Here is a 24,262-nt window from a genome sequence, read left to right on the forward strand (position 1 = left end):
TAATATCCAAAGTGATCCTCCTCTGAGGCCACTCCCTCTTGTCCTATCGCTAGTTATGTGGGAGAAGAGGCTGGCTTACACCATGGCACAAGCTCCCTTCAGGCAGTTGTAGAGAGCAGTAAGGTCTTCCCCCCCTTAGCCTCGTCTCCAGGCAGAACAACCGCAGTTCCCTCACCCATTCCCTGTAAGAATTGTGCTCCAGATCCCTCACAGCACCACAGAACTGTAGGGGTTGGAAGTGACTTCCAGAGACCATCGAGTCCAACCCCCTGCCAAAGCAGCTCCCTAGCCCAGGTTGCACAGGTAGGCGTCCAGGTGGGTCTGGAACGTCTCCAGAGAAGGAGACTCCACCACCTCTCTGTGCAGCTGTGCTACTGCTCCGTCACTGCACTGGTATATGAGAGACCAAAATCTGGGTAAAAAGAGTTTTAGCTTTGTAAAAGCTGTGTTTCATTAATGATTCAAACACGATGTATTAGGAAATTGTTTGTTGTGAAATCCAAATTTGTTTGGGCACTGCTTCTGTATCTTATCTCTTAAAAAATAAGGTGATATGTGATTGATAGAGAGCAGGTGTGAAGGACATATCTTCCACATGTGACACATTTAGGATATCAAAGATTCAGTGAAATGATTCCCTTCGCCCTCAGCCATATAAGCGCTTCCTTCAGTCTTCTCACGAGGCTGGATGACATCCACCTGCTGCAAGAGCAGCAGGGTCCCTGGCACTGCTGCAGCAGCTTGGCCAGCCTATGGGGTGCCGGGGAGGGGTTCTGAGCTTGACCTAGCGGGCCGGGCCCGCGGAGCTGCGCGCTCCCCTCCCCCGTGAGGCGCTGCCCGGGGCGGGGCGGGAGGCGGCGGGCAGCGCGGAGCCGGGAGCGGCCATGGGGAAGGTGGTGGTGGCGGCTCTCGTCGGGATATTGGCGGCGCTGGCGGCGGAGCGGCTGCTGGCGTTCCGGTGAGCGCGGCGGGAGCGCAGCCGGGGCGGGGGATACCGCGTCCCCAGCTTCGGGGTGTGCGGGATGCTCGATGGCCGAGCGGGACGTGGGAATCGGGGTGCCGGCAGCTGCCGCGCTGCGTGGGGCTGAGCTGACAGCCCCTGCGCGCGCGGGGTGCCGCTGAGCTCCGTGACTCCGAGCAGGGAGCTCTCCGCGCCCCTGAGCTGGGCTTCAGCGCTGGAAAAAGTTCACCTGCGAGCGCTTGGGTGGTGAAGTACTTTGTTGCTCGCCGCTGCGTCGTTGCTGTTGGGATCCGAATGCTAAAGGACGCGCACGCAGCTCTGACCTGCGGGTCTGCAGCTCGTGATAGGTCTGCAACCCCTGCAGCCGCTTGGCGGTCAGGTAGAGGCGGATCTCTCGCTGCAAGCAGGATCCCCCAGTGCCTGCGGGTGGGTTTCCTTACCCACCTTATCCTTAGGGCCACCAGGGAGCTGCCCGAGGTCACACGGGGGCTGCCTGTGCCGGGAGGCAAAAACCCAGCAGGGCCTTCTGCTGCTCCTTGACTTTGGTATATTGTGCCTACGTAGCATGGTACAAGAGTCCCTGAAGTGCTTCAAAGATTAGGCTTGAGGAATTGCTACAGATCCTACGGACCTTATTCTTCTTAAATCAGGTTTGTTTATGTGGCCATTATCTCCCTAATAGGCCTTGGGTAAATCTCCTGCAGCAGAAAAGAAGTTATTGTGTGTTTCTGGCTGAAGTTACACAGATTCTCCTGCTGACATGCTGCAGCTGCTGAGTGTTCCCCAAAGAAAGCCCTGATCAAATCTGTGAAACTTAACCCAGCACAATTCCTGCCCACTGTTTTCCTCAGAACAATGTACATATGTGTAACTTGTTCATATGTGCGCACTGTGTTCCTACGTGTGTGTACAATATGTGTGTGAGCTCTGTCTGTTGTACGTACATGCACACACACGGTGTTACCATGCCCTGACGCTCGGATCCTGTGTGCCCCACATCCTGTGCTGGAGCAGCAGTGTGCTGCCACAAAGACTCAGGCAGTTTGGAGGGAGCTGGGAGCAAACCCAACAAGTAGAGGGGATTTTCAGTCCTGTCAGGTAGGAAGGAAAGCTCTGGGACTGCTTAGCCTAGAGAATGGGAAAAGTGAAAGAGGGCTTTGAATATGTGACAGGTCACTGCTCGGGAGAGGGATTGCTGCTGTGTGCCTCAAAGTGGGTCGGCAGGCGGGGGGCTGAGCTGGAGCACGGAGAGGTGCCAAGTGCCAGGCTGCACCAAGAGGCAGAGTCCTGTTTTTCTAAAGCTGCGCCCTCTGTTCTGCAGGTCCGACGTGTTTTGGGAAGGCCGGTCAGCTATCTAGGCCATCTGGCTCGGTAGCTGAGGCTGCCCGAGCTAGATAAACTGACACATTTTGAAAAAGCCTCTGTGTATGCTGCAGGCTTGTGACCAGTGTCCTTTTGAATTACTCTCATTCCAGTTCACAAAGTGTTTCCCTGGGAATGCCGTCGGGATATCATCATCTCCCCTCGGCTGCTGGCTGTGTTCCCGCTGTGCTTTTGGCGCTGCGAGGCTTGCAGAGCTTTGGGGAAGGGCTCCTGCGATAGGGGAGCAGAAATCCCAAGGAAGCTGCAGCATGAATGCAGGGCATGATTGCCCTGAACTGGGGTCAGGCTGTGCTGGGGGGCTGAGATCCCTCCTGTGAGCTGGGAGAGTTCCTGCGAGAGCTTTTCTTGGCTCCTTTCCCTTGCTCTCATCTGCCCTATTTGTCCTTTCTCCTGGCCTGATGGGAACAAACCTGTCTCAGCGATATAGCACCCAGTGAAGTTAGAAACCATAATGAGGTGATTAAAAAGTGCGGGACGGACGTACCATGCAGTCTTTATTTACATCACATCTTTTTCATGCCACAGACTGCTACTGCTGTTTAGGTTATGCTTAAAACTACGAGGGCTGTTCTGACAGCAATGCTTCCTATTTCATTATGTTGGCCCACAACTGCAGAGGTGGATGCTGGTGGTCTGGAGCAGAGGTTGAACCTCTGGATTGAACCTCTGGTTGAACCTCTGAGGTCTGACAGAATGGTGTCTGACATTGGAGTGTATACAAAGCAAAAGCGTGTCATTGAATTCCTCCATGCAGGGAAAAATGGCACCCATTGACATTCACTGAACGTTTATGGAAACCAAACTGAGAATGTGAGCACAGTGAGGTGGTGGGTGGTGTGTTTCAGCAGTGGTGACAATGTGAAAGACAAGCCACATTCCAGACAGCCATGCACAGCTGTCACACCACAAAATGAAGACTGTCTCAATCATCTCATCCACCCAAATCAGCTGACAACCAGGGAACATTGTATGGAGCTGAATATTGGCTTCAGTGCTTTGGAAGTGCTGGTGCCAGTGTTGGAATATCCTGAAGTTTGCACCTGGTGGGTCCCACAAATTCTCACAGAGGACCAGAAAGAACACCACATACAAGTTTGTAAGGATTGTATTGAGCAATACAAGGCTGAAGGGAACAGTTTTCTGGGTCACATCATTACCAGTGATGAGCTGTGGTATCACCACTATGAGCCGGAGTCAAAACTGCAGTCCATGGAGTGGTGACGTGTGCATTCCCCATTGAAGTTCAAGGTGCAGCCCTCAGTGGTTAAAATGATGTGCACTGTCCTTTGGGGTAGGAAAGGGGTGATCCTTCTGGATTTTTGTGGAACCTGAAAGACAGCTCTGAGCAGTGTGCTGTGATGCTGACTAAGCTGAAGACTGGAACTTCCAGAGTCAGGCCAGAGGAAAAACATTCTCTTACAATACAATAACACAAGGTCCCATCCCAGTTTGAAGACAACTGAAGCACATTTCCAATCTAGTCTGGACTGTCCTACCACATGCACTGAATAGTCTAGTTTTGGTGCCTTCTGACTTCTCTCTGAATGGGCCAGAGATGTGTGGGCAACATTTTCATTGCAATGACACCGCTATAGTGGCTGTGAAACAGTGGGTCAGTTTACGAGGCATGCAGGCTCTTGTTCAGTGCTGGTGAGAATGCAGAGCTAGTGGTAGGTTCATAGGTTCATTAGGAGTGACTGGGTTGAAAAAGGGTCTTTTGTAGCTGAAAATGTGTTCTACCAAATAGTATTGTTGTATTCTTTGTATCTATTGTAGCTTCCATGGAAATAAATAGGAGGCATTACTTTCACTGTATGATATAAATGTGGCTAGATTTTGCTCTGGGGTCTTTGCATTCAGAATTTCCTGTGCTTGGCACACAGTATTGCCATGTGTGCATAATCAGAGTGCAAAGGAAGGGAAAATATTAGTTTAAAAGCTTTCTTTTTGGGAAATAAAATCTAGGACACTAGTTTGGCATTCTTACAAAGGAATGCAACATACATGCTTATGACGCTGTGCGCTACCTGGGTCAGACACAGCAGTCCTAGTAGTGAGGGGCCTTTCATGCATTAACATAAACGTAGTGCAATGGTGGAGAGGGCAAAACTGATGTGTAAGCGCCTTTCTGTCAGTGCCTCATCCCATAAGGCATGATCTGGATCTGTAGGTGTACAGGAGGGCCATAAGTTGTGCCAAGAGAGGTTCAGCCTGGAAATTAGGAAAAACTTTGTCTTTCTCAGAGTCGTGAGGCCCTGGCGTAGGCTGCCCAGGGAGGTGGTGGTGTCACTGCCCCTGGAGGTGTTCAGGAATGATGTAGGTGAGGCACTGAGGGATGTGGTCAGTGACGGTGTGTTGGGCGTGGGTTGGTGGTTGGACTGGGTGATATTAGTGGTCTTTTCCAAACATAATGATGCTACCATACTACAAAATAAGAGTGGGTGATAGGGAGTGCTGTGCATGTAAGAAAAGGAGAAGGGACAGAAAAATTAATCCTGAAAGCTGTACTGCCAAGTCCTGCTTGTCATTAGGATGTGAGCAGTCATGCCTTGCAACAACATTACTGCTGCTTTTCTATGCAGAATGAGAAATGGAGAAGTGCAGGTGCACCAGGAATGGCTGGTGGGCTGGGGTGGAAGGCTGCCCTCTGCCACCCACAGTGCTGGTCCTGGCTGCAGGATGCTGCTATACTTAGTGGCTGAAACCTGAAGAAAGCCTGGCTGTCATTTTAGCTGGGGTGGGTGACACAAGCTCGTGAAAACTCCATCTTGGGAAGCATGTAACCATTCTGGCTGTATGGGGGCAACTGCTATTGTCAGTTCTGGGTTTTGCTTGTTCAGTGTTAGATTTGTTGCTGAGATATGGCAGGCATTAAAGCATATATAGTCAAGAGTGTTACCTTCTCAGCAGTGGCTGCACGCTGTTAACCTGTTAACCTGCTCTTTCCTCTTGTAGGAACAGACTCAACGCTGCACGAGAAATTGACCCCGTAGCCCTCCCAAACTGCCAGCTCATCAAAGGGATCGGTAGGTGCTCGGAGCCCCCAGGGCCGCTCCTTCAGTCCAATCTCCCTCTGAGTCTGGCTGCTAAAGCCAGCTTCTGAGCCTAAGCCCGAAAGCAGTGTGTTATTTCACTTGCTGGCATGCTTTCGCATTTCACCAATCAGACTTTTCAGCTGGGGAGAAGCCGCAGGAAGAAAATGATACCGAAACGCTTGCTCCTTTGGCACGCCACTTCTTGTCGCTGGTATTTAAGGCTTCAATGTATATGTATATTTTGATAACTAGTGCCTTGCAAAGCCATTTGGCACGAGGCAGCTGAGTGGCTTCAAAGACCAGCGGGTCATATTTGTCGTCCCGGTCTGGTTTGTGAAGAGGTTCAACTGAGCAGCTGCAGTGTTGACTTTGTACTCTAGGTCATGTGTTTAACGCATGGGAATGTTTCTATCCTTTTTTTTTATTCCTTCTGTATAACCAGAGTGTAAAACGATTTCCTTTAAACACACAATCTGACTCCCTTTCCCCTAGATCACACAGTTTAAGCTCAGCAGAGACTTAATGGCTGTTTTGCCCCTCTCCTTAGTGTTTTTGGAAATATCTTTTACATTCTACTGAAATTTGTATGGATTTTGCATGGGTTTGAGCTTGCTGAGTCACTGTGTCGTTTCATAAACCCTCATGTCAGAATCAGACATCTTTGTCAAGTCAAATTGCTGCATTGAATAAACCGTGTACAGAGTTCCTTCACCTGAGGTTATACGCGGGAGAAGTCATTAGAAATTGCCTTTCCAAGTCTTCAAGACTGAGCTGTAATTTACTCATACAGGACTCAGTGTTGTGCTCATTTGGTGATGATTCATAGAAGAATCAGTTCTCAGTAATTCTTTTGAGCATATTGCTCTTTACTGTTACCACTGAAGTCTTCCAAGACTTTTGCAAACACTTGCTCTGATGAGGAAAGAAGAGGAGCTGGAAATCAAGCTATAGCCTTGTTTAATTTCCAGACAGCATCTTAACCTCTGTGCCTGACATTTACATGGCAACCAGCTGAATGCTGAGCACCTGGCTTTCTGTGGAGGCTGCAGCAGATTGATTTAGAGCCTCAGTCCTCCTTCTGCCTGGGCTCCTAAAACTGGGCCCTGTGCACTGAGCTTGCCCCTCCCTTCTGCTTCCTTCTATCCTAGTGTTCAAAATGTGAAGCTAACTTGGTCTGATCTGGCAGAAATGTCATTCCAGGAGAGTTATATTGCTCAGCCCTATACGCTGCAGCCACAGCATCTAAATGCAGTGTAGATAGCACTGGTCAAACCAGGACTTTTCCTGTACTCATATCTGTAAGTTTGTTCACACAGGTGGCTTTGCATAGATACTTCTCAGCATGTGCATCTCAGTCCTCCTTTACCCTTTAAAATGCAACGATACAATTGAATGAAGAGTCTGTCAGTATTTTAGTCTTTGAAATATTCCTCGTGGCCTCATATGTGGATCACAGGTAGTGAGCTGGATCAGATCTGTGCAGAATAATGTTCAGCTCTCCAGTCTGCACATGGAACACAGACGGCTGCTACAGTTTTTCATAATTACTTTAAAAGTGATGCATCCATGTTAAAAGAAGCAAACCAAGAGTAAATGGAAGAATTCTCTAGTGGCCCCTTTTATTTCTGCACCATTTTACCTTTTCTCTCTCTTTTTTAAGACTTTGATCTGTTCTGCTTGTCAAATATTGGGCAATGTAAGCAAAGATGCTGACATGGAACAAACAAAAAGATTGCAGGTCATCCTAAACTTCATTCACAAATATGTAGAAGGGGACACATTTGTAGAATCAACACTGTCTTCTGAATTCTGTGGATGTCTAATCATGTCACTAGTTTATCATAAACTAACCGTGTGTCCTGAAGCAGTCAGTTCCTGAAGTTCCAGAGGCTGCTGCAGAACCTGCTGAAAATACTTGCATTTAAGAGAAATTGATGGGATGCAGGCATGATACTCACATCCTTTGGAAATGAAACCCAGGTGTGGCTTTTGTTAGCTGCGTCAGCAGAAGACATCATGCTAAGATAAAATAAAGAGCAGAATAAATCACGTTTCTGGGATTTATGTTGATTTTTGTTGTTCTGTTGAACTTTTCTTTACAACCTATGTAGATTGTGCCGCTGCCACGGCTTCTTCACTGCACAGTTGGGTGATGTGGCACAGCTGTGCATGCCAATGAATGCTGAGTCCTCTCACCTGCTGGAGCAGAACCACTGAAGGAGCCAAGCCTTCCTGGCTCTTCTTTTCACGCTCCTCTTTCACATGTGCCACAAGCTGGCTGAGAAGTGCCCAGGTGTGCTTTGCTCTGCAGTTTCCCTCTAAGCAGTAGCGAGTGGTTCAAGGCAGTGCTCTCCCTTCATCCCTCCCATCCCACACTCTGCTTTTAACTGTCCATTTCCAATTAGCTCTCTTGTCTGGTCTTTCTTCTTTTCTAGCAAGAACTGGCAGTGCTGGAAGCGATTACCCGCAGTTAAAAGTGTGGTCTGACTACGAAAGCCCTTAGCTGTTAGAGATAGAGCAGGCTCTCCGTCACTCAAGAGCTTAGACTAAATATTTGCTTATAGTATTTAACCAAGCGTCCCAGCTCAAGTGCAGGAGTTAGTGTGAGAAATTCCCTCTGTTGCCTTATGTGAGTGTAGGGGCTGAATGATCCCTGCGCTCCTGCCGTGGAAATCCCTTAATCCAAAGCCTGTGCTGATTGCCCGCTGCAGAGCAGAGCTGCCAAAAGCAGGTGGCTCATCCTGCATCGCTCAGGGCACGTGGTGCTGGGGGGGATGTGTAAGCCTCCAAAAAGAAGTGACTCCAGAGCTGTAGCCTAACCTCGAGTGCTGCTCTCTCTTTTAATACTCTGCTGACTTTTTTCCACTGAGCTTTATCTATCGAGCAGCAGTATGAGAAGGTGGCATTGTGCAAGCTGGAATTGGGCTCAATGGCAGTATTTTCAGTGGAGGATGTTTAATGTCTTTTGACAGAAAGTGTTTTATCTCTGTTTTGCAGAAGTTGGTTCAGAAGACATTGACATCCTTCCTAATGGACTGGCTTTCATCAGCTCTGTGAGTATCCCGCTCTGTGCAGGGGCAGGCTCTGCCTTGTCTGCAGAGGCAATAGGTGAGGCCTGCAAGATGGGCTCTTTTCTTATGAGCCTGGATGTCTCCTTGGCAGCAGCCCAGACCTGAGTTGTGTTCACCGGTGTTTCCTTGCTTGAGCAAGTGCACTCCTCAACGCTGATCTCACATGTGTATCCCATTGCACTTGTGTAACCTTGAATTTCTTTCATGCTGCTTACTTGAAATGTTGAGATGTAAAACCTCTCCCTAGTAAAAAAGGTGTGCTAACTCCTTACAGTCTTAACATAAGAACAAAACCAGCACCACAGATTTTGTGTGGTGATGTTGTTGTTTCTGGTTGATAGATCTTTTTTGTCCCCACAAGTGCATCTTTTCACAGGGCGACCTGAGGCACAGGGAGAGCCTGGATAAACTGTGCTGCCCCAGAGTGGTTGGGCAAAGGCCTAGGGTTTTGGTGTCTCCTTGTGCAGCAGTCCCAGCCCTGCACCTGGGGTTCTGCTGATCCATGGGGACACCAAGGCCTGGGCAGGGCTGCTTGGCATAGTGTCATGGCACCTTGATGGTGGCTGTAGGATGCAACAAGATGGGAGGAGCAGCAGGAGAACTGTCCCATTCCCACCTGGTGAGCCAGCATGGGGTAGAAGGCCTTGTCCCAGCAGCATGGCTCCTTGGGCCCAAGGCTCACCTTGCTCCCTCTGTGCCATGACCTTGGGGCTCACCAGGGACAGCAGAGCCTGTCCCTCTGCTGCATGGCAGCTAGTGGCTGGAGCAGAAGGCAAACCTGGTGTGTGCTTGCAGGCTCCAACAGAGCTCCAGCATTTTCAGCCATGTTGTGCTCCTCTCACCTTTCAGCCAGAAATGATCTTCTTATGTTTTGGTTTTACAGGGTTTGAAATACCAAGGATTAAAGAGCTTTGCACCAGACAACCCAGGTGAAATATTTCTGATGGATTTGAATGAAAAAAAGGCAAAAGCATCTGAACTGAGAATCAGCCGTGGGTTTGATTTGGCATCGTTTAACCCTCATGGGATCAGCACTTACATAGACAAAGGTAAGGAAAGCTTTAACCCAAGATGGTAGTAAACCTCAGCCTAAGGACTACAAGCAGAAATCCCTCTGGGGGCCTTGCATTGTACCCCCAGTAACCAACACGCTGTGGGAAAAAAAACAACAGTTTTCAGGCATTTGGTCCTTTGGGGGTTCTTTTCTAAAAGTGGGCTTCTGAACCAAATGCCTTTGCACGTGGTCTCCAAGTGTCCAAGACAGAGGGATACTCTCTATATTCAAAGGAAGGAAAGCATGGGAGATGTTTGATAAGTTTGATAAGGTTAGTCTTGCCAGTTTACATCTGTCACCCTTGGGTTCAAGGGCCTCCAGGAGACACGTGCTTCACTGATCAGTACTGGTCAGACAAGAGGCAGCGAGTGCTCCCCTGTGGCAGGCCATGACCACCCCTCTGTGCTGTCCTTCCCCTCTTTTCCCCTGTGTTTCCCTGGAGCTTTTAGCAAGGCAATTAGAAGTCCTGAATGTGCTCAGAGAAAGAGAGCCATTCCTGCAGCTTCACCTGCACTTGGTGAAGGTGGCCTTGAAGAGAAGAAATGGATGGTGGCCAATTTAGGGTCTTGCCAGAACAGTTGGGTAAAGGTACTGCAGTAATGCAGAGCGAAAGAGAAGGCTTGACTGCAGCTTTCTCAGGCAACATGGTAAGTAAACTAAAGGGACAAAATTTGCTGGGGTTCTAATCTTTCCTTCCTAGCTGACAGCCACTGTATGGCATCAGACTGCAAAATCCAATGGTCTGGGCACAAATAAAAAAACCTTACTTTACTTTTGTCACAATAGAAACAGTAAAAATCTAGTTTACATGGCAATGCTCCATAGTCTGAGCCATGTCAGTGGATCGCTGGAGATCTGGATCCAGTTGCATTGGATCCCGCATTAGTTTGGTACTCATTCTACCTCTGAAGAGCCAGGAGGGAAATGCACCAAACCCCAGATTGTTCCATACTGTTGTTACAGAGATGTAGTGAAATCCAGCTTTTTCCTTTTCCTTCTTTTAAGATGACACCGTGTACCTCTTTGTTGTGAATCATCCACACCAGAAGAGCACAGTAGAATTGTTTAAATTTATAGAAGATGACAATTCTCTTGTACATCTGAAAACCATTCGACATGACCTTCTGACAAGGTATTGGAGCCAAATGTAGGCTTTCCCCAAAAGAACAGTCTTTTTTGGTAAAATCCAAAGCTGGATGATTTTGGTTTTAAGGTATTATTAACATGGGATATTTTGTCTTTAGCCATCTGTCTGGTTTCTCTTAGCAATTACTTTTTATCTATGCCATTAAAGATGGTATTCCTCCAGTCTCTTCTGTAATGAGTTTTAACAGTTGTACCACTGACCCAGTCTTAAGCTCCACTGTGATTGATGCCAGTGAATTAGCTCAGTTTGGCATCTATTTCTTCTCTCCTGCAACCTGGGCTAGGGAGCTGCTTTGGCAGGGGGTTGGACTCGATGATCTCTAGAGATCCCTTCCAGCCCCTACAGTTCTGTGACTCTCTGATTCTGTGTAACCCACTCTCAGTTCCCTGCAGATAGGAATCTTTAGATACTCTGTTGTTCTGAATTTGCTATTTGGTACAAATAAATGTACTTCTAGCCTTTACTTTTCTCATATTTCCATACAGATCCTGGCTGGATTCTGTGCAGTCTTACGTTGCTTCTTCATACCCCTCATTTCATCTTTTGCTTTCTCTTTTTCTTTTTCAGTGTGAATGACGTCGTAGCTGTGGGGCCTGACAGCTTCTATGCTACCAATGACCACTACTTCTCTGACTTCATCTTGGTGTTCTTGGAAATGTACTTGGGTTTAACTTGGTCAAATGTGGTTTTCTACAGTCCAAGAGAAGTTAAAGAAGTAGCAGCTGGATTTTATTCAGCCAATGGAATTAACATTTCGCTTGATAAAAAGTAAGTTTCTTCTTGCCTCAATTTTTTTTCCACCACACATGAGAATCCCCAGATCCCAGTTTGGACACATAGGACCCTCTGTGGTTGGTGGCTACCCTGGCTCACGTGAGGCAAGATACTACCTGTAAAGCAGAAGTGATGCAATGGATTTGTAGAACAGAAGTTGAACGTCTTTGTCTTTAGCTGCAGGCAATGTTTGTTGCTCCGTATGGTGGCTCGTAGCAATGAGAGCAAAGACTGCTGCATTCTAACCAGCTGGCACAGAAGGCTGTGTACGCTGCTTCCAAGGATTAACAGGGCAGACTTCTGAAAGTGAGGAAGGCCCTACAGTCCTATGATCTGAACTCCTGTGTTAGCCAGTTGTGTGGTTTAGACAACTAAACTTAAATTTATTAAAAAAGAAAAAAAAGAGTAGATCTGGGGATATGACCATCCAAGGCCTGCTTCAGTGTCTTAATAGAAGAACTGGCAGAATGTGGACCTACATCAGTGCCTCAGCAGGCTCGGTGCTCTCTGGCCTGCTTGACATTTCTATTACTTTGCAAGGACTGTGAGGTGAAATTCCTTGCAGGAAAAGCTGGGCTTACACGAGAGGAACTGACTGTTTTTGGTGTTTGCTTACTCATGCACATTGCTAAGAGGCGCTTTCTTTTGAAGGTACATCTATATTGCAGATATATTTGATCATAGTGTCCATGTTATGGAAAAGCATGCTGATTGGAATTTAACCCATGTGAAGGTAAGGTGCTGCAGTTCCAACGAAAGAGGCATATGTGAATTTTGGACAGAGTAGTCCCCATGATGCTTCCACTTTTAACCTGCTCATACATGAAATTCTGGTCTGGAGTGGCTCTTGCCACAAGTTCCCACTCCTTGCAGAGCTGTGGGTCCTACCAGCAGGTCCAACAAGCAGAGAGGGATCTTGCAGGGGAAGTCTGCTCTGGGCAGCCTGGGTGCAGCCTCAGGGACCAGAAGTAACCAGTATGAGTGCTGAAGGAGATGGGGAAATTTCAGAACAGCCTCATGGCATGGAGGAGGGGATAAAGAGGAGCAGGGAAGGAACAGATTGCTGAGGGAGATAATAATGAAATACAGGCTGGGTTATGTGAGATGAGAGTCTTGGCTAGGTCTGTTGTTTATGACTGAAAATAAGACAGTCTTATATTTTGCTTCCAGGGCTTCTGATAGCTTTAACGTCTCTCTTTTTCTCGTTCTCTGTGCTGAACAGACGCTGCAGCTGGACACTCTTGCTGATAACTTGTCTGTCGATCCTGACACTGGGGATATCTGGACAGGATGTCATCCCAATGGGTTGAAGCTACTCTACTATGACCCAGATAACCCTCCTGCCTCTGAGGTGCCTTTTGGGAGATGTCTCAGGGCTATCTCTGTGCCAGAAAGTGCTGTTGTCCAAACCATCCTGGTATAACTTAGCTATAGGTTATGGAGAAAAGTGCCCAGACAGCCTCTGTGAAGGCACAGACTGCACTGGCTCCTGTATGAGAGCTTCTTCTCTCACATGGGAAACCTGAGTAGCACTTAAGTTTACAAATACCTATTCAGATCCTTAGGAGACAGCTGAGTAATTCCCCTCCTAGGAGCTCAGTCATTCCAGACTCCTTTGGCTTCTTTCTGTGCGGCTGTGGCTGAGCAATCAGATTTTGATGGCCTGCTTTAATTACCGAGCCAGCACCCCTCTGCCAAACAAAAGCAGTGGCTGAGCACAGAGCAGGGCCAGGAGCACCCTCCCTGGAACGGTGTCTGCAGGCACAGTCCAACGGCGCTGTGCATCCTCCTCCTGGCACTGGTGTTGTGCTGGTGGCAGGGTGTGCAGGTGGCTGCTTCTGGTGTTGTCCGAGGCTTCCCATGAGACACGAATCAAAACGATCCTCTTCTGTAGCTGTAGATTTACGATAGTGGGGAGTTGTTTACTCTGTCTGGAAAAAAGATTGGAAATGAGAAGATGTTGAGTAACTTTTCTCCTGGAGGAAGACAGGCCTGGAAGAAAAAAGGCCGGGGCAGCCTCTATTGCACTGGATCCAGATAACAACTGGTCTTCCTGAACCGAGGCAGAACCCGTGGCCCTATCACAGGAGCCGCGTGGTGAATCCGTCACGCTTATGATGGCGCTCATTTGTTTCAGTGACCATCCTGACGTGCCCTCTGCCTGTGCTGGATTTTAGTGCCTGTGTCCCTGGCAGGTCCTGCGCATCCAGAACATCCTGGACGAGCAGCCCATGGTGACGCGCGTCTACGCTGAGAACGGCTCCGTGCTGCAGGGGACCTCGGTGGCAACAGTCTACAACGGGAAACTGCTCATTGGCACTGTCTTCCACAGAGCCCTGTACTGTGAGCTATAGCCTGTCCTGGTAAGGCCTGCTGTGGGGTGTAATTCCTGCTGAGCTCACCTAGTTTCTGTGAGGTTTGGTGAGGACACGACTGCTTGGACCAGAGCCACAGAAACGCGCTCTGGCCTCCTCTCCAAAATGAGAGTTTTATGCAGTAGTAAAGGAAATGGCTGAATTTCAAATTCAGATGACAAATGACTGAAAACATCAGTCTTTAAGTTATCTTTCACAACTGTGTTCCTTTTTTTTTTTTTTTTATTCTCAGGGAAAATTGGTTTTGTTAATAAGAAGTGCTAACTACCAGTCTGAGCTTTCATGTCACAGACTCCAGGCTTTCCTTGGGACTGCACGAAGGGCTTTTTTCTTAAGGGTGGCACTGGAGCAGTTGCCCAGAGAGGTGGGCACTGTGCTGCAGTGACCCCCACCCTGCACACTGCCTCCCCCCTTCCTCCACACAGCTGCAGTGGGCTGTGGGCACAAGCTGGGCACGAGGAGCTGCACCCTTTGTGTTGCCTCCATCCCTACAAAACAATTTACTGTAGCTCTGGCTCTGCTTCTCCTTCCCAAGCAATTTCTTCTCCCCACAGGACTGCTTCTCCCTGGGAAGCAGTGTTTTCTGCAGCCTGTTTCCAGCTCTGAGGAACGCTGTCTGTTCCCAGAGCCCAGGCAGACAGGCTGAGATGGAAGAAGCTCTCACCACGGAGAGGCTGGACTGCTAACTCCCTTGTGATTAGCCACCAGGTCCTGTGCTGGCTTTTTAAAGTAATTAATTGGAGAATCACAGAATCAGAGAACCACAGAATGGCTTGGGTTGGAAGGGACCTTAAAGTCCACCTAGTTCCCACCCCCTGCTGTGGACAGGGCTGCCCCCACCAGCTCAGGCTGCCCAGGGCCCATCCAACCTGACCTAGAGCACCTCCAGGGATAGGGCACCCACAGCTCTTCAGGCAGCAGTACCACTTTAGGCTTGTGTCACTATTTGTTCTCACTGTTTGTTCTCCAGTAGATTAAGTGCTTTGTAATAAAGAGAACACATCCTGAAGCAGAGCTTGTAACACAGCTGAAGCAGTCCCTGAGCTGAGACTGCATTTACTTTGTGGTTGCCTTACAGCCAACATTTCCCTCAGCTACGAACAACTGATCAAAACTGCACTCCACATTTGCCAGCAGTGCAGAGCATGTCCAGGTGTAAACCTTCTAACTGCTGGGGCTTGTCATGCTTTTTTTGTTTTGGGCCATTCAGACAATGAGGAATGTGTTCATCACAGCTGTTATTTTAACTACTCCCTCGCAGCTGGCTTTCCTAACGGCCTGCCCGCAGGTGGAGACACGGCAAGGACACGGCCCCAGCCTCAGGATGCTGCTGAGCAGACACATCTGACATGTCAGTTTTGGACTTCCAGTCACTTAACACTTCAGTGCACCTGTTTTAACTAAGTTCATCTTGTTTCTGGGTCGGGGCTGCTCTTACGCCCCGCAGGTGGTGGGGAAGGAAGCACTGGTGATGTGGCTGCTGGGCAGCCTGGCTGCAGGCCCGAGGCTTCACGTCCTGCGTCAGGCCTAGGTTCTGACGGGGGTGAATCCACCAAGGGACAATCTGTGTCCCCTCCTTAATGTAATGCTTCACTTTCTCTTTCCTCACCCTATATATATACTTACTCCTTTTTACATCATTGCAGATTGTAAATGAGATCCTGCCTGAGGCCTGGGAGCCGCGCTTTGGCCGCCAGCTGGGATTAGAACAACGCAGAAGGAAGGAAAGGACAAGAGCCGTGCTTACCATTTATTACTTCTTCTGGAATGACCAACAAACGGGCAGGAAAGTGAGGACTCGATACAAATTCTAATAAAGATTCAGGATTTCTCATTTTATTGCATTCGTTGTCTAACAACAATAATACTCATTGGCAAGAAATTTATTTACACTAACGAATTAACTTCAAACCACAAGGCTTTGTTGTTTCTATTTAAACTGTAAGAAAACAAAGGGCCACCATGATGTTTTGTTTTGATGTCTCCAAATAACTAAACATTAAAGAAAATCATCTGGGGGGGAAACTCAACGATCTAGAGAAGTTCCTATTGACTAAGCACGAGGGGACAAGCTCAGACATGGCACTACCGCGTCCTTCATGCAGATGATTCGACACCGAGATGTACCAACAGAAAGCTCAGGGTTAACATGCACTTCATATACATCTGACCTCTTGAAAAAAAAAAACAACCAAAAGAGGAAAAAATCTGAAGCGCAACCACCTCTTCGACCATAGAAAAAGAAACGACGTTACAAAGCCAATTTTTACAGTGAGCACAGTGCATTTTAGTCTTTTAGCTGCCTGGTCTTCTAGCAGTATGTACGCCGGTGGGTGAGCGCTGCAGCGTGGCCGGGAGATACAAAAGTGTCAATTCAGACACCGCGTGTGTGTGGGGAAGATACGGGCGGAGGAGTGATCCACGGTCAGCGGTGACGCCGGAGGAAGTCACTCCCAGCCTGCTCAGAAATGAGCTGCTCTAAGGGCTCCAGCACTGAGTATGAGAACAGGTTTTTCTTCCCAGTTTACCAAAAATACGGTGCACCGACCCCGCCAGCTTTCCCCACCTACAAACCAGCACGAGGACAACATGCAGAATGAGCGACGGAACAACGCTCCATGTTTTAACAGAACTTTTAACACCTTGGGAGCCACAAAATAAGCAAGGCCCTGCAAGCAAGCGGAGCAAAGCTGCCCGTGTGGGGTGACCATGACGTGGCGGCTCCCATGGCCCCGCAGCGGCCCGCTCCCTGCTGCTGAGCTGAGGTGCTGAGGTGCACACACGTCCACGTGCAGACACGTCCATGTACACGAAGTGACCACGTGCACACACGGACCCACGCCTGTTCATTTCAAGAGGACCCGAGCCACAAGTCACCTGGCCTCCTCATCTCTGGAAAGACTGAGTCACTTCGTTATTATCTGTTGCTAACGATCCCTAAACAGACCTGTCCAACCCCCCTGCACGCAGCTGTTAAAGACTTCCGAGTTAATTAAGCGTGCGCCTGCTTTTATCATATCTTTTTTTTCAGTGTTCTGGCTCACAGAATTGGTTTCCTGAGGTTTTAAATGAGGGAAGCACGGGAGGAAGGAATTGCTACAGAAAGCGTCCGGCCTCTCCACCACTTGGTTGGATGACACTGCAGGGGAAGAGGCCACCCCTAAGAAAAGCAAAATCAGGTTTTGCTTTCTCTCTGACAGTAGTTTTCCACTGTAAACACATCGCTAAACAATCAATACGTGACTTCATTCCTGCAAACCTTGCTTAAACTTCAGCACTGACAAACACAGCAGACCACACTGCAGAGCCTTTGGAGGCCTGCAGCTGGCTACGTGCAAAGCTTTCCTTTTGCTTTTCAGTGCAGGGATGGCACAACGTTGCCCACCTCTTATTCGCCAGCACACGAGCATCTTGGAGGTGGAGCAGCTTGAGAGGGCAGGAGGCTTAGACGGAAGCAAGCAGCTAGGGTCTTAGAAATCCTGATACCAGGTGAATGCCCATGAGAACAGTAGACAGGGAAACTGCACAGTTGCCTACTCAGTAATTCTTGAAGAACCCGGACTCTTGTAGCATCCCTGCAGCAGAGCAGAGTACAGCACAACAGATGCCTTTGCAAAAAGAATCAAAACCAAACCAGACTTGCATACGCTGAGATATAAACATCACCTGCTTCCATTCAGCTTCTCAGTACCGGACAACTGCAGCCCATGAGCCAGAACAGGCTCTGCCATCAGTGAGCACCAGCACTGCTGCTGGGCCTGCTGGGTGAAGTGCACACAGCAGCAGGCAGTGCTCTGTGCACAATGCAGACCTGCCCCAGCTCTTTTCTCACGCCTGGTCCTGGTCTGCCCAGGCAGACAGAAACCGCACTGGGAGCTGTAACTTGTGTCACACGGGGGAAAACAATGAGCTGGAAGCAAGGTTGGTATGCTTGGCAGACCTGGATAGAGCAAAGAGCCACTGTGCTGCCCGGAACCTCAGTGCAGGACTTCAGGGTTCCACTAACCTGCTGTGCTGCATCTCCGACTTTCTGCTTTTCCAAGCTCCAGCTAGCTCTCCTTTCTTCTCTGCAGGCTACACCTGCACCCTTTCACAAGCCAGATGTGTGCATGCAGGCAGACAGGCACCACCACAGCAATAGTGCAACCAGAGGTCCCAAAAGCAGCCGGGTGCTGCCCCAGCAGCAGTCAGCTTCCACCAGTCGTGGGCACCTGGGCACGGAGCTGAACGGGCACCGTGCAGGCGTGGAGCCACCGAGCTGCTCGCACAGCACTGTCAGCACATCCAACACTGTGAGCTCCACAAAGAACGACGCAAAAGTGAGCTACAGGTACACCTGCAGGTGAGCCAGAAGAGAAAGTCTTTCCAGTCATTCAGCGTGGAGTTATTTGTTTCTTATTACACACACAAAAAAACCCATTAGTCTGACTTAGCATTGGTTTACAGGAAATTTAAGTTCACAACGAAGAGACGTTCATCTTGTTTCATAGATGCCATTACACAATAAAAGGGGAAGAAATGCAACACAACTTTAAACATCCTATAGAACACTAACAGGCAATTCAGACGGCACTGCTCTTTACATCTGTAGTCTGGTGACATTTCTCCGTGCCCCCAAAATGTGACCATAAGAAAAGGAACCACATAAATCTCCTTTATCACAGAAAAAGGAACAAACTCCTGACATTGCTTGCTTTGTTCTGTTTCCACGTGTCGATCAATACGCATTTTATGGTTTTATTTTAAATTTAAGCTACTGCTTTTTCATTTCATTTTTTATATCAGAGACTAACGAAGTAACATTGCCACAAAGCAATAAGAAAACACAAATACTGTAAGGATTGAAGTCGAATTAGTTATTCTGTAGAGTAAGAACCTGATTTACAAAGAGATTAACGAGGCACTTTTCTAAGCAGCAGGAATAAAAACTCAACGTGTAATGCCAAGCAGCCAGCTCAGGTTCCTAGGAACACAAACAACATAAAGCAGAGGGGCACCACCTCAGATTACTACATACAACCACTTAAACATGACCATCATGTAAACATAATTAAAAATCATCAAATGCATTTTATCAGCATCATATGTAAAATAGAAAATTTCCAGTTTCTTCCAGATAACTTCTCTTGCTTGAGTATAAACTTTTATCCTCCCAAGATGACATAATGCTACTTTTGTCAGGCTGTTAAAACTTGTGTATATATATTTTTTCCAACAGAGTGCACAAACATTCACTCCAATGCGAAATTCTTGTTAGCACGTGTATCTCTGCCCACGGTCTGTCCAAAAAAAAATGTCAGAAGCCATTAGAAATATTAGACAGTATCTCTGATGGCAATTTTGTTTTTATGTTTGAATAAAGTATACGACAGAAACTTGTAGAAATTGAATTTGGAAGGAAAAACTAAGCAAAGACTAAGCAGATGTGCTGTGTGATAGCTCTGAACGGAGTAGGCTCTGTGAGTGTACAGACCACTCTACACATCTAAGAAATGATTACGATCGAAGACATTTCACTCTAAACATTGTACCCCCACCTGTTTCAGATCTGAATTTCAGAGAGCTTGACAGGCAAATCTGAATGTCATAAAGTACAAAGCAGGAAAGAAGCCGCGCCAAACTAAAACGAACATTTTCTTGCAAAGAATTCAACGTTGGCAAATTTTAAGTTCAAGTTTGTACCTCTCCATCAACACCTTAAACAATTTCCATGGTAGCATGAGTGGCCACATGAAGGCTGCAACTTCCAGGATGCACGAACAGAAAGTGATGTTTCTTGAATACCAATGCAGCTGCATAGTTAGCTCTGACTAAAAGCAGTACGGGAATACCTCTGGTTTCTCGTGGTGTTTATTTGCCACTTGTCTTTCCATTCTTTTGAAGAAATACTGAATATTTTAATACCGCTCTTAAGAGTAACATCACCCAGTGCAAGTTATGCCCTGCTTCTGTCACAGGCAAAACTATTCAGCAGGCCTTGAGAACAGGAATCTCTGGCATATTTGACAAGACTACTGTCAAACCATCCAAACGTCCTGCAGCCCATGCCTAAAAATTCAGGTTTTAGAAGAGAGATTCTTTAAACACATCAATCAAAACAGTTAACACATGGCAGCTTTGGATTTCGCAACCTCACCTCCAAGGCAGCACTGATCTCAGAAGCAACGTACTGAATTCAGTCCTAACCAGAATCACTCTTCTTCCTCTGCTTAAAGTGCACTTCTGTAAAAACTGAAAGTCTTCAGCAGACTCAACTTTGATAACCGTTTCCAATGACAGCTTCATAACAGCACGGCACAAAATGTACACTTCAATGCTTTTTGGAGAATGCATCTGAAGATGTGTTTTTCTTGGGAAAAAAAATACAAAACAAAACAAAATAAGCCCAGTTTCCTGTTCAAAATACATGAAAAAGAAAGCAGAGTGTGCTATAAGAAAGTTACCTACACACTGGGAGCACAAATAAATTTATACAGATCTATATGCTGTGCTCTAGATAGAAATTCATCCTTGCTCAGATACCTAAAGGATAAATGTTATCCTCAGATTTCTGTGTAAACCCACATAATCGTTTAAGGCTTTGCCTCCTTTCTGGATTAACTATTGTACAATTAACAGAAAGAGTACCACCTCCTGTCTTTTACGCAGGGGGGGATATCCACTCTTCTGTCTTTATCTCCAGTGTATATCAAGAAGTCATGGAACAGTTGTGTTTCCAGAGCAGTGTCGCTTCAAGGTACTGATGCAAGACGAAACTTACTCCAGTAGACAGAACTGAGTATCAAAACACTGCGCAGAAGCTGAAATTCCAGTTAGAAAGTTAAGTAAGTCATCTGTTTTCAGACAGAGAGAACTCCTTTTACTCAGATGAATAAGCGTTCACCAATCACTCTGACTGGCCATCGTGCTCACGCGAGGTGAAGCAGTGGACCATGCTCCTCAGCATCATGCTGGTTACTGAAGTGACCGAACATACAGAGCTCAAAAGAAAAGAGTAGTTTGGAAGGAAACACTGCCACACAAATATGAAATCTGTTAGCTGTCAACAACAACAAAACAAACCGAGGGGCTGGGGCTGTTTAACATGGCAACAACAACGAGCGAGAACTGGATATGCGGGAAAATAAAACTACACGAGATAAAGTTCCCCGGCCATTCTATTTATAGCTCCATTTCTCTGTACACACTCATGTGTAATGAACGCAAGAAAGCTGAAGGGGCACCAGAGTGGGTGTGGGTTTCTCTTCCCTCCAAGTGCCTCCACGTTACTAACTCAGCAGCACTTCTGCTCATCACTGCTCATTAGCGCCCTCTGTTGCTTCCGACGAAGACTTGTCTGTTTTCTTCGATTTCCTCTGCAGTTGCTCTTGCTCCTTCTTCCGAAGCTTTTCCCTTTGCTTTTCCATTTTCTCTTGGGCTTTGCGAGCTTTCTCCAGGGACGCTTTCATTTCCTTCAGCTTTTTTTTAACGATGGCTCTGTCCTGGGATGACGTCATGCCAAGAGCCTGAGATAGTGAAAACAAAATTAAAAAAGGCTTTCATATGGTTTAATCTATCAGCATCTTTTTCTATTTTTTTTTTATATCCTGATGAAAACTTTTCTCAAGCAAAGACTACCACAACTTAACAAATTTGAGATATTGACTACCGGAGTCAAATTCTAATAATGTTTTATAGCTATGTACTACTAGTTTCCATCCTTTCCACTTATGGAATATTAAAGGAGATCTCACTGCAACCAAAGTTCTACTATATTCATTTCATCGAGGGTAGGAGGCAAGAAATATTAAACTATTTGCCTGAAGTCATCTAAGTCTATAAAGAAGACGGCTTCCCAATTCTCATTGCTATTCCTTAGTCAAAAGTTCCCTTGCTGTCTTCCAAAAACATGAGAGTTGGTGAAATTTCAGGAAGGAAACACTGAATTTTGACTTTCAGATATGCTGAGCTTCCCAGAACTCCTTCCTATAATTATTTTTTATAAAACTGGGCTTATATTTTTACTGCAAGAACCAATGCACACTTGTACATCAGAACTGTATTTAATTCTAACATCGTACAATTGGTGTCCAGCTTTTGACTCCAGTATGACAGTTGTCCATTTTACAGCTGCTACTTCAGATGTATTTCTGTTCACAGCCTTCTATGAATGGCCCGGCTGTAAGACAGAGCCAGGCGAGAAGTATGTGCACGCTAATACCATTTACATGTGGTCCCTCATGCTTTATGCAGTAAATATGGGTAAGTTATACATACTCAAGAGTTTTCTCAAAGCCAATTCCCCCTGTTTCTGAAGCTGCTGGACCTAAGTGCACACGAGAATTTCTCTGAAAGCTGCTGTGGTTTTCTTCTCTATGCATACTACTCAAGTCTATCATCATTCCACACCCAGAGGCCCTCTGCTTTCTGGCAGAATTCATAATTCCTCGACCTCAAGTGACAATAAATAATATAGCTAACCTTGCATTCCACTCAGTTACCTTAAGCTTACTCCCATCCAGTTGGAGGAGATGCTCCCCATTAATGTTTTGGGCGCTGAATTCAGAAACGTACTGCTCAAGGTTCAGGCTCATTAACCAGTGGGAAACCTGCTGCACACTCCACTCCTGTACAGCCCGGTTCTGGCACTGACTGTGTTTTGGAGACTGTCCATCATCAAGGATCTGTGACAAAAGCATGCCACCTTATTATTAAGAGGGTAACACCAACCAGCAGTAGCATTTTTTCTGTACAAACCGCCAGTGTTAGAACAGAGGTACCCCCACTACCCTTACACTACCGTAACAATAAATTAACAGCACTGTATCTAACCAGCTCTCTAAGAACTTCAAGGTACCTAAAAAGTTTCTGTTTACAAACAGGAGAAAGGAACTGGCATTCCTTTTAATCCAAACTGGTTGAAGTGGTGCATATCTAAGCAAGCACAGCTCCCATTCCCTCACAAGATCTTTATCCTTCACGTCACAAGGTTTCTAATGAATACAGTTTATTCTGCAATCCACTTCCCAGGCACATTCACTGATCTCTACTGTGTTTAAACTGCAAAGAAATTCAGGGGGAAAAAAAGCCTCATAAAAACCACTCTAAAGTTCAAGGTGGTGACACCAAACAGCCAGTGAGACTGATGCTACCTACAGAAGACTATGAGACAACACAGGAACGACAAGGAGCACACAGCAATCCCACAGCCTGGGCCCTGCTCTCAGCACATTGTGCTGCAGAGGAGGAGAGCACAAACAGCACCAGGAGGGGCAGGTGAGCCTTCAGCTGCTTCAGCCATGAGTGTCCTCTCCACTACTCCCTTCTACCCATGGGAAAGCTGGTGAGGCCTGAAACAAAAGCCACCCTGTGGAAACCCTGGCCAGCACAGCAGCTGCTAAGGCTGCCACAGCTGTCCCGTTTGAAGAGTTTTTCTGCTGTGTTAGATGATGCTGGGAGCTCTTTCAGTGCCTGGCCATTCACCTCTCAGGGATGGGGAAAGGATAGTTTAACCACAGTCTTTTCCTTCTCCAGCAGTCAGCAGAACCTCAGTGAAGCTGATGCTCGGCGTGGTGGGCCCTCCTCCCTCTTGCAACATACCACAAAAGCCCCAGTTTGCCTTGGCCTTGAAGGGAGAGGGGAGCCGAAGACAAAGCAAGAGGAGACAGTGACATCTGTGTGTTGTGCTCGAACAAGGGGGTTTGCCACACAACACAGTGAAACAAGAAGTGCAAATTTGCAAAGGAGACAGTACACTGGCACGCGATGGTCACACAATTCACACTGGTATCTCACCTCATCATCAATCATATCCAGGCTCTGAGTGAGGGAGCAACAAAGAAATGGGAAAGAAAAGCATTATAGAAACAAAATACAGAACATGTAACAGCATGTAAAAGTTCAGGCGAGGGTAGCACCAAGATTTGCAAACAGATAAGGCTACTCAAAAAAACAAAGAGGTTTATTTGAAAAAAATTACTTCCAGAAGCAGAGAGGTTATGTTGAAAGATCAGCACACACACAGTTTGGCAGCTAAGCCATAGATAGTGCCAATGAAGCCCTTTGAGCTCCTGGTCTTGACACAATGGAACCACTGGGACCTTGACCGATGGCTCCAATTGAAGGAGCAAAAACTATTTAGAGGACAACAGACCACAGGACCTGGGCTCTCTCCCTGTCCTTTCCTTTTGTGAAATAATCACATCAGGTCTGCCCAAGAACCATGAGCGGGAGAGCACTTGCAACAATGCACAATGTCAGGTCCAAGAATGACAGCCCAACCCTGCCAGGGCAAAACTTGGTACAATACAGAGTACAGAGGAAGCCTACTCATTTTTATAGACCAGTTAAACATGGAATTTTAGAAGCAGCCAAGTAGAAAGTAGCCAAATGAAAGCATTTTCCAACTTCCTGCTCTGCTTAGTTCCACTGGGAACAAGGCTTTGTCACAATAAAATACCTGATAAAACAGGAAGAATGATAA

General features: G+C 47.0%; 3 protein-coding genes across 6 annotated transcripts in view; 2 read left to right on the plus strand and 1 right to left on the minus strand.

Moving 5' to 3' along the window:
* The window catches only part of PDK4 (pyruvate dehydrogenase kinase 4), a 184,647-nt gene that overhangs the window by 46,447 nt on the left and 113,938 nt on the right, over window positions 1-24,262 (plus strand). The gene's annotated exons all lie outside the window — the stretch shown is intronic.
* Window positions 854-15,644, plus strand: LOC136045404 (serum paraoxonase/arylesterase 2). Its single transcript, XM_065731233.1, has 10 exons — window positions 854-958; window positions 5,300-5,370; window positions 8,377-8,432; window positions 9,334-9,499; window positions 10,510-10,636; window positions 11,219-11,419; window positions 12,077-12,158; window positions 12,648-12,776; window positions 13,621-13,788; window positions 15,447-15,644. The coding sequence occupies exons 1-9, from the start codon at window positions 885-887 to the stop codon at window positions 13,777-13,779; spliced, it is 1,065 nt and encodes a 354-aa protein (XP_065587305.1). The 5' UTR covers window positions 854-884; the 3' UTR covers window positions 13,780-13,788; window positions 15,447-15,644.
* PPP1R9A (protein phosphatase 1 regulatory subunit 9A) overlaps window positions 18,120-24,262 on the minus strand; it is a 125,663-nt gene continuing 119,520 nt past the window's right edge. For 2 of the 4 annotated variants that reach the window (XM_065731252.1, XM_065731249.1), the window contains 3 exons: window positions 23,575-23,598; window positions 22,281-22,463; window positions 18,120-21,305 (listed from right to left, as the gene is read on the minus strand). In XM_065731252.1, coding sequence (XP_065587324.1) covers window positions 21,093-21,305; window positions 22,281-22,463; window positions 23,575-23,598 — 420 coding nt within the window. In that variant the 3' untranslated portion in view covers window positions 18,120-21,092. The remainder of the gene's footprint in view (window positions 21,306-22,280; window positions 22,464-23,574; window positions 23,599-24,262) is intronic. The other 2 variants (XM_065731251.1, XM_065731253.1) reach the window with 1 other exon arrangement.

This window comes from Cyrtonyx montezumae, unplaced genomic scaffold (genome assembly GCF_038088225.1).
Source record: "Cyrtonyx montezumae isolate F1298 unplaced genomic scaffold, pur_monq_1.0 scaffold_14, whole genome shotgun sequence".
Lineage (NCBI taxonomy): Eukaryota > Metazoa > Chordata > Aves > Galliformes > Odontophoridae > Cyrtonyx > Cyrtonyx montezumae.

What these genes read in the sequence shown, in the direction of transcription:
- LOC136045404 (XM_065731233.1), top strand. Translation starts at nt 885, where the DNA reads ATGGGGAAGGTGGTGGTGGCGGCTCTCGTCGGGATATTGGCGGCGCTG. An exon ending in GAGCGGCTGCTGGCGTTCCG is followed by an intron (nt 959 to 5,299) that starts GTGAGCGCGGCG and finishes TTCCTCTTGTAG; the next exon opens with GAACAGACTCAACGCTGCAC. An exon ending in ATAACCCTCCTGCCTCTGAG is followed by an intron (nt 12,777 to 13,620) that starts GTGCCTTTTGGG and finishes TGTCCCTGGCAG; the next exon opens with GTCCTGCGCATCCAGAACAT.